This window comes from Neodiprion lecontei, chromosome 1 (genome assembly GCF_021901455.1).
Source record: "Neodiprion lecontei isolate iyNeoLeco1 chromosome 1, iyNeoLeco1.1, whole genome shotgun sequence".
NCBI classification, from domain to species: domain Eukaryota; kingdom Metazoa; phylum Arthropoda; class Insecta; order Hymenoptera; family Diprionidae; genus Neodiprion; species Neodiprion lecontei.
In genome coordinates, this window is record NC_060260.1 from 40,513,697 (window position 1) to 40,526,696 (window position 13,000).

At 36.8% G+C, this 13,000-nt stretch overlaps 3 protein-coding genes across 7 annotated transcripts; 2 read left to right on the forward strand and 1 right to left on the reverse strand.

Annotated features, from left to right (window-relative positions):
- The first annotated feature begins 579 nt into the window (after nt 1-579).
- LOC107224884 (NSFL1 cofactor p47) lies at nt 580-3,355 on the forward strand. Of its 3 annotated transcripts, none has more exons than XM_015665122.2 (6): nt 580-713; nt 824-1,047; nt 1,295-1,718; nt 1,968-2,250; nt 2,476-2,679; nt 3,116-3,355. In XM_015665122.2, exons 2-6 carry the CDS (start codon nt 946-948, stop codon nt 3,243-3,245), a joined length of 1,143 nt encoding a protein of 380 aa, XP_015520608.1. In that variant the 5' UTR covers nt 580-713; nt 824-945; the 3' UTR covers nt 3,246-3,355. The 3 variants fall into 3 exon arrangements, with proteins under 3 accessions (XP_015520608.1, XP_015520606.1, XP_015520607.1); XM_015665121.2 differs by lacking the exon at nt 580-713 and adding an exon at nt 748-763; XM_015665120.2 differs by having other exon boundaries at nt 667-1,047.
- Nucleotides 2,105-6,627, reverse strand: LOC107224896. Of its 3 annotated transcripts, none has more exons than XM_046742861.1 (3): nt 6,486-6,627; nt 6,159-6,211; nt 2,105-6,048 (listed from the first exon to the last, which is right to left on the reverse strand). In XM_046742861.1, exon 3 carries the CDS (start codon nt 6,028-6,030, stop codon nt 4,609-4,611), a length of 1,422 nt encoding a protein of 473 aa, XP_046598817.1. In that variant the 5' UTR covers nt 6,031-6,048; nt 6,159-6,211; nt 6,486-6,627; the 3' UTR covers nt 2,105-4,608. The 3 variants fall into 3 exon arrangements, with proteins under 3 accessions (XP_046598817.1, XP_046598822.1, XP_015520627.2); XM_046742866.1 differs by lacking the exon at nt 6,486-6,627 and adding an exon at nt 6,308-6,479; XM_015665141.2 differs by lacking the exon at nt 6,486-6,627 and having other exon boundaries at nt 2,105-5,669; nt 5,802-6,048; nt 6,159-6,479.
- Nucleotides 6,628-6,867: 240 nt separating this feature from the next.
- LOC107224888 (phosphorylated adapter RNA export protein) lies at nt 6,868-10,284 on the forward strand. Its single transcript, XM_015665127.2, has 4 exons — nt 6,868-7,086; nt 7,391-8,000; nt 8,096-8,374; nt 8,718-10,284. The coding sequence occupies exons 1-4, from the start codon at nt 7,036-7,038 to the stop codon at nt 8,987-8,989; spliced, it is 1,212 nt and encodes a 403-aa protein (XP_015520613.2). The 5' UTR covers nt 6,868-7,035; the 3' UTR covers nt 8,990-10,284.
- The last annotated feature ends 2,716 nt before the right edge of the window (nt 10,285-13,000 follow it).

The following is a 13,000-nucleotide window of genomic DNA, read 5'->3' on the forward strand; positions in this document are numbered from 1 at the left end:
ATTACTTCGTGGAATTTACCTCGTTCATTTTCCCTTACGGAAACCCCCGTTAGGTTGCAGTCTTTCTAGATCTTCAGGTGATCTTCAGTCAACGCTGACAGAGAAAAGGATTGCTAGATACCGTACCCGGTGGTGGCGACAGACTGGGAAAATCGGGAAAACCGGGAATAGTCAGGGAATTTCGTGTATCTGGAAAAGTCACGGAATTACTATGGACCATAGGGAAAAACGTACTATTCTTTTATAAATCATTTTCAAACTTCAATTTCTAATTACTGTTGAGAAAGGAAGCAATTCGATGTGTTTCTTTAGACCCAATATTCCTCAAGGTACAGAACGTCCGGTGCTTTTGGGCATAATTAGAGCTGCTTGACATATTGCATTACCTAAGTTCTGTGGAAAAAAGTCAAGGAATTCTGACTTTTTTGACGGGAAAAGTCAGGGACTTTAATTTGAGCAAAATTGTCGTCACCCTGTTACATCTAGTTTTTAGATTTGTGAAGCGAAAATTGTATTGGAGCATTTTTGTATAATCCAATTGCAATTGGTTAGTTCTACCATGTGTAAGTTATTGGTCACACTGAAAGCTTTAAACGAAGTTCGATCCTCGAGTTCAACACCCAATACGTCCCAACGACTTCGTCCAGAGAGAAACCTTCGTCCACTCATTCTTCGACTCGTAGTAGCAAAGGAAGGCATGAATGTAGCATAGAGTATGTAACATCGCGATGCGTCACGTACGAATGCGGGTGCGCGTAAATGCGTACGTGTTAGTGCATGCACTCATACGGGATGACAGCTGATTAAAGTGAAAATTTTGCAGAGCTCTGATCATTCGACGTAAATTGGTGTTCGTGGACATCGAAACGTACGATTCCAGTCGTTCAGATTATTCCTAGACAATTTTTCCGGGATCTTACTCAGTGCCGTGGATTTATCGTTGAGATGGCAGATCGGGAGGAATTGGTATCTCAGTTTCGCGACGTGACCGGCACTGATGCTGAGAGGGCACAATTTTATCTGGACTCATCCGCTTGGCAGCTAGAGGTGAGACAGCATATTTCCTTTGTATCGTAATAAATTATATCTCGAAATATCAAGTCCGTTTTCCGAATCTACGATTTGATCGACGCGTAACGTGATTTTACATATAATAAGTACGTTGAGTTTAATCAAAGTTTACCTTTCACAGAGTTTTCACTGTGTTGAGGTTTTACCTGTCAATGATCATTTATAATAGACATTAACTCAATGTAGCTTGAAACAAATAAAGAAGAAAAATTTTGTTGTAAAGGTGGCTCTAGCGAGTTTTTATGAGAATGATGAGCCAGCTGACCTTGTCAATGAGCCTGTCGAAGACGTTGCATCTGATGATGATGTGGGGGAGCTGCCACGTCTAATAGATTCAACCCCTGCAGAAATGAAGTCTTCGCAGCCTCTACCAAAGCCGAAAGCCAGGTTCGGAACTATTGCAGACTTACAAAAGAGGGATAGTAGTTCAGAGGAAGAGGAAGGTCAAGCATTCTATGCCGGTGGCTCGGAACACAGCGGTCAACAGGTTTTAGGACCAGGAAAAAAACGTGACATTGTTGGTGACATGTTCAAATCTTGTCAGGAGCAAGCAGTTTCTTCCGATCCTAGAGCCACCTCGCAACAAAGACCCAGTACCTTCGGCGGAACGGGATATAAACTGGGACAAACTAGCAGCGACACAGAAGGTATTATGAATCATTTCTTAATGAAATCAATCATTCATTAATACTCAGTTTTACTTTGTTTAACAGAAGATGTATATTTTGATGTTTCAATCGAAAAAACTCACACTTTTGCCAATAATATATCTTGAAAGTTCTAATACCCTCTTATCAATTACACATAGTAGCAGAAAACCCATTACATTATTTACAGAGTATTCTTATATCTCGGATAAAGCTTAATTCAAAATTATAAAAAATTGTTGCTATTAGTAACTCCCTCGCCATCTACTCAAGAAAGCAATACCGGATTGATCACATTGAAATTATGGCGAGAAGGGTTCACTTTGAACGATGGTGACATTAGACCGTATAACGATCCTGGTAACCGAGAATTTTTGGCTGCTATCAAGCGTGGTGAAGTTCCCATGGAGATACGTCAAGAAGTACAAGGTGCCGAAGTCAGACTGGATATGGAAGATCATCGTCATGAAGAATTTGTACCTCCTAAAGTCAAAGTAAAGGCCTTCACTGGGAAGGGACACATGCTAGGAAGGTTGTTAACCATTTTCAACCACTAATTTGCTTTTTCAAAATTAACCACACGATTCTCTCCTTTCCAATATTTTTGATGAATCAGATTTGTAAAGTTTTTACGTTACTTTGAACCCAACATTTCTAGGTATAATTTCAAAGTATCTTAACTCAAAGTTCGGGAAAATGTGACATCCACTTCTCATGGCGTTAACACACATTAACAAATCTAATTATGTGTTTGCAGCCCATCTCCAGCAACGGTAGGCATGACCGTTCCAGTTGGTTCTGTAGATCAAACAGCGAATGAGTCACAAGCCACAAGAGAATTGAATGTAGATTCTTCTCAACCAGTGACAACAATTCAGATTCGATTAGCAGATGGAAGTAGCATCAGAGCTCAGTTTAATCTGACACACACAGTTTCTGACATTAGACGTTATATTTCAACGTATCCTTTACTATCAGATTTTTATAAAGAATTCATGTCTTAGTATGAATACTCAATTGCTGATGTATGTGTCTATATTGTAACGGAGGGCAATCAAGGGATTGCGCGTAACAAAATAAGCAGGTTCTCTGTGCGTAAAGAGCAAACATTGAGTCAAAGAAATCTGTCGGCAAAGCTGAAATCACGGAAAAACAGATATAATTGAAATGGATTTTCTCTTTTTAAAGTCTGAAGACTGACTGTTCTTACAATAATGTTCAGTGGTTCAGTAACCGTACATACATCAACAAATGATTTTAGCTGATGATGGGTTAATATCTGTAACGGCATTAGCCGTGCCAGGGTATATAAAGGTTGTGAACACAACTTCGTTAGAATATTATGTATAGATATAATTTTTTGAATTGTTTTGAAACTTTCCTCAACTTTTTATTAGTATGAGACCCCAGTATGCAGCTAGTAATTTTCGTCTACTGACGTCATATCCAAGCAAAGAGTTGACTGAGGAGAGTAAAACTATTGAAGAAGCTGGACTTAAAAATTCTGCTATAATGCAGCGACTGTAATAGAAAACGTTTGTGAGAAAAAAAAAAAATTGCCCAACTTCATACAACTGTAACTCTTAGTTTAACGAATATACCTTTGATCATTTCCAAATCAGGTTTTGTACAAGCAACTAGCGACTTATTTATACTTTACATAACTGATTTACCAACATCAATATCACATTAATTTATCCAATCATAAGGAAAATCTCAATTTCTTTTTTTGTGGAGAATTTTGTTTAAAGATAATATCATGTTACGCAATGAAAATTAGTCTAGTTACTGATGATTACGGAGGAGCTTTGCATAGCAATCACAGGAGCGTGGATTAGAGTGAGTTGAAGAATGCGTAAATAAATTTGAGAAATTGAATATATGACCTCAAATTTAATAGTTGAAAGGGGTAAGGTTATTGTACAAAAATATCATTGATCACTCATCATTGAGTAGTGTAAAGCCAAAATTCGATTATTTATATTACGTAAAAAATAAAAAAAGAAGTATCAATGTTTCAAATTACAATATGACAACAGTTCATCTCATAAGTCATATTACGTATACAAATCTTTAGTACTTTTGAAAATATAAATAGATAAGCATATCGCAGCAATGTTTGTAAAATCAGAGTGAGTGGTGAGTAAAACATAGCCCATATTATTGTGTATAAAACTTTTCGGGCCTCTTTTGGCACAAATACGCCAATTGTCAAGTTCAAAAAAATTATGTAACTCTCACTCAATGTTTGTGCTATGAATTAACGGATGGTCCAAGAATAGTTTCCATTGATACTTTACCGACTACCTTATAAAATCTATTCAGAGCATAATGGATGAATATATAAAAGTGCGCGAGGGTAGTCATCACCCGAGGGAATAATCTTCAACTTTATTCCCTTGTTACATAACGTACTATATTTTAGAGAATATATATATATCTATACACATTTGCGATATGTTCATTAAGTGTTAGAAATTTTTTGATTAGAAATTATTTCTAACAGTGATATTTTTTATTTCACAGTTACGATTATTCCTTCTTGGCCATTGGAATTTTTTTTTCCTCCACAAGGTGATCAAAATTAGACATGACAAAATGTATGCGTGAAAACTGGAATTTTTCATTGATCTACCAGATAAATTTTTTTAACCCTGAAATTTATATGAAATCGATTGCTTAGAATTTGTTTAGCTTCAACTCAGTTTCGCTTACGAAAATATGGAACATCAACTGGTTTCAAAGGCTGATTGTATGGCCAGTCCTTTTCGGTCTTAGGCGGATATCCATCGATCCGTACAACCATTCAGCATATTTAGGAATCTGTTCCTCAATGGGAATTTCATATTATTTACATTCACCGTATTGTACCCGATAATTAAAAAAATAATCATTTGCTGATTGAGCTTTGTCTGGTCATGTATTGTTTAAAAATTGGCGCATTTATTATATTTTCAGCAAATTTTGAAATTGATCTATCATGCGTATAGCTCATTTCATTTTCGGAATTTGAACAATACTGATAACGATTTACATTGATTAAGTCTGCACCAGGCGAAATATAGCTATCAATATCAATACTATCTGTAATCCAACTTTTGTGTGGTTTGCTAATAGAAACGTGACGATTTTTCATGCTACCCTCGGAAATCTTGCGAGTTTTTTTAAAAATCATTAGTGTGGTGTTTCCAGTTGGATGATAGTCCTCTTGTTGGGTACAAAACAATGATGAATTCAGTCGATAGTGATCACTAGCTAATAAGCCTTTCTCAAAATCTATTAATAACTCTGCCAGAGTATGATGATATTTTAAAACAATGTACTCTTCCCAGTACAAAGTTATGCTATATTTGACTTTATTGTATGTACGATAAAGACAGTCCCTTTCAGCAATTTCCCCAGAAATGCCTGGAGAAATTCTAGTATAGGGAAAATTCCATGGTACGACAGTGAATGTGACGTTAAGCCCTTGGCTATTCATTATTTGTTTCATAGTATCTGTAAATATACTTGGAATACCGTAATCGTAAACAATAAAATGATCAACTCCGATCATTTGATGAAAACTTAAGAAGTTCATCATGTCCGTACGAGAAATAGATCTGTTTAATGGCGGAGCTATGCATATGGCTATATCATTGGTTATCAGGTTATGTGGTAAATTTTGCACACTTAAAATTGGATATTCACTTTCAGATACGTCCCTTTTATTAAAAAAGGACACTCCTTCAGGGATAGCAGGCTGAGAGTACTCACAGACAAACTGGTACGCAGCATACTCTAAATTTTTCCTAGATTGGCTTTTAAGTAAGTTGCTAATTCTTGAATGTTTGAATATCCCCAGAACATGCTGTTCTTTCCCTTGGATAAACACATGGCAATTTATGTCTGGAATGATATATGTTTTCCCAAAGGCGATCCCTCGGACTTCATTTATGTTTGCATGGTAAGCTGCGTAAACAAACAAGTCATTGTTTATTCTTTGCCAAGATGGTAGTGGTACGTCAAAGTGGAGATGGAGATCATCGGAGATATCAATCTCTCCTAAGCGGTTGACGTCAGGTTCCTTAACTCCGGGCTTACCAAAGAAACTTATCACTTCTAGGACGTATCGCAGTTTGTTATATTCATGCCTGTAGAATAGCAATGATACCACACTCACCAGAGCTGTGATAATTAATGCTGCTTGATAATATTTCCTCATGCTGCTGTTATTGGGGCGTTTTGTTATTGTTATAGTCGTTGCAGTACGTGTACTACCACAATTATGTCTTAGATGGGCCTGTGCGATATCAAACCCCTCTTTTATCATACTAATCTGGTTATCACCCTGGCAAAGAAAATGTATTATGTAGGTAATCAATTGTTTACTTTTGTAAGTCTTTTTATCGTAAACAATGTGCGAATATGATAACGTGTGACAAATATTTCAAAGCATACCTGATCTAAACAGCTCTTTGGTTTGTTCGTTCTTCAATTAGGAATAGAAGAATCTGCATGGCAAATAAATTCCTATGGATATTACTGAATCGTGTGTTTTCTATGAACGTAGGTCAATGGAATTGATCTATTCACAATTCATTTCATACCGGTAAAAATAGAAAGTGAAATAAATTAGAAGAAACATAGACGCGCCGTAACATTTTTTCTGTGGTACAGTTGTGGAGATTTTGAGATTGGCATTCCAGTCTGGTTATGATGACAGTAATCAAGACTGACATCTGAGTATACGTGATGGTAACATTCGTTCTTGATGTCTTTACATACCGATAGTTCATCGACTCAAGTTGCGCCACGCAGAGGGCACTGCTTGACGATGAATTTATGTTGTCTATTTTCGATAGATTGGATCGGTTAGATTCACTTCCTCAGATTCGATGGTCATGGATTGTGTTATGTTTATTGAGATTGAGTTTGTTTTGCGTTCGGCCGACTGTGGCGCTGCAGGTTTCTCTGTGTGCCAACATAACTGTTTAGTGTAAAAAATTAGCCGTCTCAGATTCATTGTCCCTAGTGTACATACATACCGATACATACCCACACCATCCAACTTATCACCATCATGGCGCATGCGTATGGATACTCCATTTGTAACATTGTGTATTGGATGCATTAAATATATGTATATGTATACATACATCCATACACACATCGGAATAGCATCATACTATCGCAGCGCAGTAAATGAACGATATGCCTTAAATGCTTGGTGAAATCGGATGAGTTGAAAATTATTTTACTTCTGAAGAGAAAACAAAAATCATAATTACTCATATCTCCACCGTGGGCATTGCGTTGAAACAAGTTTCTAGCGAGTATGGAAACTGAACCGGTAGAACTTGAAGATGGAGAAGTTGTGGATGACGAGGTTAAACATTTTACGTTTGACAGAAAGCTAACCTTCGTTGATATCTTTACTCAATTCTGCATTTATATCTACAGGAATAAGTTAATACGGTTGATTTGAGTCGCGATTGTTACACAACCATTGCATTCGATCACAAACATCGATGAGTTTTATGACAGAATCCGCGTTTACCAATATCCACTTTTTTTTTAGCATTTCAGTTTTTGGAAAGACTGATATGTTTCATTAAAGTGTAAAAATTCTGTAAGGACTCTTTACAAAGCCTAGTATATCCATAAATTTTACATCATTTACCTTTGTACAGGTTGTCGATGCGTTCGAGTACAATGTTTTAGAGCGGCCTCATGTTGCCCCCAGACCTGAGGATACATCGTCCAAACTACATTACAGTGATGAATCAGATGAGCCCACGGAATCTGAAAGTGATTCGGACTCAGATTCGGCACATACTTGTTCCAAGAAGCCAAAGATGAAGATAAAACGGTGGAAGAATAGAGAGGTAGAGAAAAAAGAAGCTCAAGACAAGTACAAGGTGTGGTGTATGCAGGTTCAGGAAGAAGCACTCACGGAGGAACTTGTATCATGCGGGGTCACTAAGCGAGATTATCAGGGTAGAAATGTCGAATTCTATGACTTCACTGTTCGATATTCCCCCAATGAACAACAGACACCAGCTGAACTTAGTTCGGATACTGAGAAAGATGCTCCACCTAGGATTAACAACAAAAGGACAAATGAGGATAGGACAAACCTTAAGTTAAGGCTTGGTAAACGAAGAAATTCTATGGAAATTGATGGGCAGCGAGGAGTTGCGAGAAAAATACTTGACTTGCGCACCACTGCCGATTCTGATGACGGAGACGTAGCTGCAGATATAGCGGAAAAGCTGTGCGAAAAGAAAGATGATCTCATAAGTAAGCAAGAGTGTGAATGTCTTTTTATTCGTAGTTATTCCTGTTAAGGGTAAAGTTATCATCATCTACACTGTGATGTTGATTTCAATTTTCAGAAAGAGCAGTGAGTATAATAGGAAAAGAAAAAGCCATAGATTTCTTCGAACAAACTAAAAAAATTGAGGAAGACGGGGGAATGATGATAGTGAACGGATCACGTAGGAGGACTCCGGGAGGAGTTTTTTTGTTACTATTGAAGCAAGATGATCACATTCCTCAGGAAAAAATACGAGCAATTTTCCAAGAGGACCGTAAACAGACTGTCGAACAGAGAAAGCAGGCGCAAGCTTCCAGCAGGAGACGGAAAACACAGGAACTAATGCGGAGTCTCGAAAGTAATTCAAAATATAACATATTATGCAAATCATTTCATATAATTTATACCTCTAGATTACTATACAGTGAAACTTCTTTTAACGCACACCTCCCAACAAGGATTCTTCTTTACAACGGACAGTATAAAAATCTCTAGAAGCAGAATTTACACGCTAATATTGTTCTGAATAGTGGACACTCTTCAATAACGGACAATATGTTTAGTTCCGAAGATGTCCACTATTCGGAAATTTCACTTACGCTCTTTTTTCCGAAATCTTACTGTAACATTTACAATGTAAAGCTAATCTTCGCACTTATTGATTCCTTCATAATCTAAAACATTTCTGGACCAAATTGTAGATGGCTCTGAAAAGGATCTTCCAGCCCTACTAACGCGTGCCGAGCTCTCAACGAGGCAGATCGCGGAGGAAGCGCGATTGAGGAGAGGGGAGGGTCGTGATAGAGAAAGAACTCCGCCAGACTCTGACCGTCCAGTGACAAATCCACCACCCAGTCCCGTAACAGATGATCCCGACCACACACCTCCGTCTTCACGTAGACAAGTTCAGGATTACGCAGCCGATGACTTCCTTGAGATTGGGGTGGATGTCGACAGCATGGAGTTGTTTTAAAATCTACGAACAAGTTTATATTACGCGAGCGTATCGATATTATCAATTATTAGCTCTATTTTAGAGCTGGAAAGTTGTCTCAAACTTTACAGAGGCTGCTGATGTGTTTTTTTATACGGAAATTTACTGCATTAGGACAGTACAGGTATGCATACAGATTGGTGACTGAAATAATTACTTGGCTATTGCCTGAAGGTAATTACGATCAGTGAAGAGAGAACAGTACAAGTACCAAATAAACAATGTCGTTCTCTTTTGTTATTCACGTTTTTTTTGCAATTGATATAACTATAAATATCTGTGCATGAATCAAAAATAGCTAAAATAATTTGAAAAAGCTGCATTCACTTCTCCTATCCGTTGGATGAAATCCGCCTTTAAAGATCTCCGAACGGGCATAAAATATTCTCTTTTAGTTTTGTCAGATTCGTGTTGTTTGGCACGTTTTACGTGTAGTAACGTGGTATAGTTTATGCTTAATCGAATTTTATGTAAATTCACACTGTGTTTATCCTTCGCGTTTGTTTCTACCCGGTTTCTGAGTGGACGCCAAACAGATTTTAATGTTTCTATATAGTTGAAAGGAAACAGGAACATGATTGCAAGATGCCTATATCGTCGGGGCGCAGCCTCTGTTACCGAATTAAGCCAATAAATTTATGTACAGGAAGTTACTTTTTCAGGCGACTTCTTAGATAACATGTAATCATAATGTATGAAATATAAGAGATCGAACTAAGTCTAAGCGCCGATATTCTGAAACGAAAAATTCATTTTGTAATATATAATCTCCTCGGTAAGATCCGAGAGCATTTTGTGTGTTTTATTAATGCTATACTGAATCAACCCAGCAACATATTTCTATGGAAACGGTTCTAAGTCGATTCCTCAATTTTGTCACTCAATATTCGATTAAGGAATTTTTTTTAATTTTAATTCCGGCAAATAATCAACGAACAATTTAAGTATACTGACTTTGATCCCAGTCCATATTTGGATAAAAATAATTGAACAAATGTTTTTGATGTTTGCAATATTTTATTTGTGGTTTATTTGTTGTCATTTTCTATTCGGGAAAAAATCTTCGTAGCTACAAATGTTATCTTATTCCTATGGGCTTATGCCATTTCTCAAAAAGACGAAAGCTTATAAAAGAATAGGGACCGTTTTGAGAATTAACATTAATATGTCAAACCCGTCATGGAGTGGAGTTTTTTTACGGTTATGAAAATGACCCGAGGCTGTGATATCGTAATTTACTGACATCGAGAATAAACGGATATTGAATGCATGTATATAGCACCGAGGGATTGGAGATTGTTTTTTTTTCCTCTTTAATAACGCTAATTTACTAATACTCAATACCTACTACTGAAAGTAAATTACTATCATGCCCTCCGGTGACTTTATACATATATACCTATGGCCTTCGGAAATTGTCTTCAATACTGGTTTAAGACTGTATCAGACTTCTTAACGTCCATCATTCCAGGTTTCAATATGAGTTTTTTGAACATCATTAGACGGTTTCCGCGTAGACTTTATGAAGTATGTTTTAATCATTTTTAAATTTCGCCTTCCTTTCTGTTTAATTTGTTAATCGCATTTGTCAAATTAAATATTACTTTTCTGTTCCGTCTCTATTTTTTCATTATTTCGCATAGCTGAAGATTCATATGCCGAAAGGACTATCCATTTCTTAAAATTTTCAAGTCGACATTTTGATACGGATTCATTTCTTCGGTAAATCGAACTTTCGCGATTTCGTCAGTTTCCTGAAATTTGTGTCGTTCCTAGAAGACAATCCGCGTGTAATCGTTCCTTTGCATGTATACATACCGAGACAACGAATCTGTGATCAACTCATGGAATCAACTAAATTTACGATTTCTTAACGCCAAATAGAAATTCAGTTAGTTCAATTAAACATTAGTTGATGTAATTAAAAAATAGTTTAAGTAAAAATGTCATCGATTGATGAAGTGATGTTTAGTTGCAGTGACTAAATTTTTTAGCGGCCCTTCATCGCCGATTTGCTAATTGATTCAATCGATTCTTTTTCTCGGTGTATGAACATACATACATATTTTTTATACGCCGCGCTATATTATACTGGTCTACAGTGACGAGAGGGTTGTTATTCGCAGATGGATATGTGACGACACAAGATTCGACATTGGTTTAATATACTTACGAAGCAGGAAGCATTCAACGATCTGAAGCGGAAATCTATTTCCACTATTCGTGTTCGTGGTTTATTAAAGTAAGGGTCTCAGTTAATGAGCTTGTCTCAATTATTGACATTTTTTGAATGTGTCCGTTTGATCTTTAGTTCTAAAATTACTAAAAAATGAATTCGTAGTGCCTAACCCTCTAGCGATTGGTTGTAATCATCGAGAAATTCACAATTTGTGTTGTAAATTTATAATTTTGGAAAATAAACGGGTCAATAATTGGGTCTAAACGTGTGAATAACTGGTACACTTACCTTATGCTTATTTAGCTTTTTTCTCTCATTAAGATCAGTTTAATGAGCTTTAAGGATTATTCTTGGTGTACGAAAAGATGCGTGACTTCTTGTGCGTCGCACAACATGACAATGCTTCTTCTCTTCAGAATTTCGACAATCCGTTTCGTCACGACTTATCATCTATCGCGAATTTGAATGATGTTCAGTTCCCCGGCCATATTTCGCCAGCTACGAGTCTTACACACTCTACTGAAATATCTGTCACATTTCAGTGTATTTGATGAATTTTCATTCCACGTTACATCTACTCGTTACGGTTTTATTATCCGTGTCATAACTTATACTGGCATGTTTCGTGATATATTTCGTTGACTTAAGAATGATTTCACTTTTCACCGCGTTGTATAGCACTTCTCCACTTAGGCATAACGCTATTATAACATGTACTTGCGATATATCCTGTCACAATTTGATCACGTTTAAAATTTCGCGTATTGTGCTGTATTGAGAAGTAGGAAACTTTAACGACGTATACGGCAAACTAATATTGCTGAAACGTCTTACATCAGAAACATAATTTCACGATTTCCAATGTATCAGCCAGATTTCCCAAATCAATCAATATTATGTTACAATAGCGTTGACACATGGCAATCGTTGCCATCAAACAGAAAGGACGACCGCATTTTGTCCTTGATGGTAAAAATATGACCACGATTGCGCATTATCTATGAAGAACGTTCTATGAATATAACTTGCTCGGTCGCGTAATGCAGTTTCAAAATTTTGCTGCGCATGAAGTAATCGTACGGTTAGGTATTTTCACGATCAGTTTTGTATGTATAAAAGTAGAATATTGTGGAAATGTTGCTGCAATCTGTCTGTAATGTATTTTGCACGCCAGATAAATATCAGAATATTTCACTGCAATCTTACCGAAGTATTACGAAGATAATGAGTCCTGCATACAGTTAAGGATTTACAGGTAAAGTTTTTAGTTTCTCGCTCTCGAAGAAAAATATTGGTATAGTTCTTAATGACATGTTTAATAACAATATACAGAAATTCGATGACCAAGTTAAATTATAAAAAACCCTACATGTGCTAAGGTTTAAAGTGCGTAACAAGAACGGTGGAAAGAACCATTACGTGTATTAAGAACATTTAAAAGCAATAGCGAAGAGCGGAGGAGAAGGTGAGAGGCCGTGGTTTTTCCTCGAAATGTAGAACTTATTGTGAACTGAACAGTTATCGGAAAGTTTTCCCAAGCGCAACTATCAATTACTTGAATCCGAAAATACCTTCGGGCTATCTGTGCGAGTTAAGTGGCTGCTAGTGGCAGAAGGAACGGGATATTGATGATGACAGAAGATATATAAACCAGGAGTTATTCACAATCGAAGACAGTCCAACTTTGGCGCTGCAGAAACGGGCTGGTTGATGTTTACAACTGACATCGCTTGTCCAAAATATAAAGAAGTAACATCCAGAAAAACTTGTTCCGAATTTACATATATATTTCAATATCAGAAAATGGCGAA

Coding starts and splice junctions, on each gene's coding strand:
- LOC107224888 (XM_015665127.2), top strand. CDS start 7,036: ATGGAAACTGAACCGGTAGAACTTGAAGATGGAGAAGTTGTGGATGAC. Junction 8,001..8,095: donor AAAGAAAGATGATCTCATAA/GTAAGCAAGAGT, acceptor TTCAATTTTCAG/AAAGAGCAGTGAGTATAATA. Junction 8,375..8,717: donor ACTAATGCGGAGTCTCGAAA/GTAATTCAAAAT, acceptor ACCAAATTGTAG/ATGGCTCTGAAAAGGATCTT.
- LOC107224884 (XM_015665122.2), top strand. CDS start 946: ATGGCAGATCGGGAGGAATTGGTATCTCAGTTTCGCGACGTGACCGGC. Junction 1,719..1,967: donor AACTAGCAGCGACACAGAAG/GTATTATGAATC, acceptor TGTTGCTATTAG/TAACTCCCTCGCCATCTACT. Junction 2,251..2,475: donor AAGGGACACATGCTAGGAAG/GTTGTTAACCAT, acceptor ATGTGTTTGCAG/CCCATCTCCAGCAACGGTAG.
- LOC107224896 (XM_046742861.1), bottom strand. CDS start 6,030: ATGATAAAAGAGGGGTTTGATATCGCACAGGCCCATCTAAGACATAAT.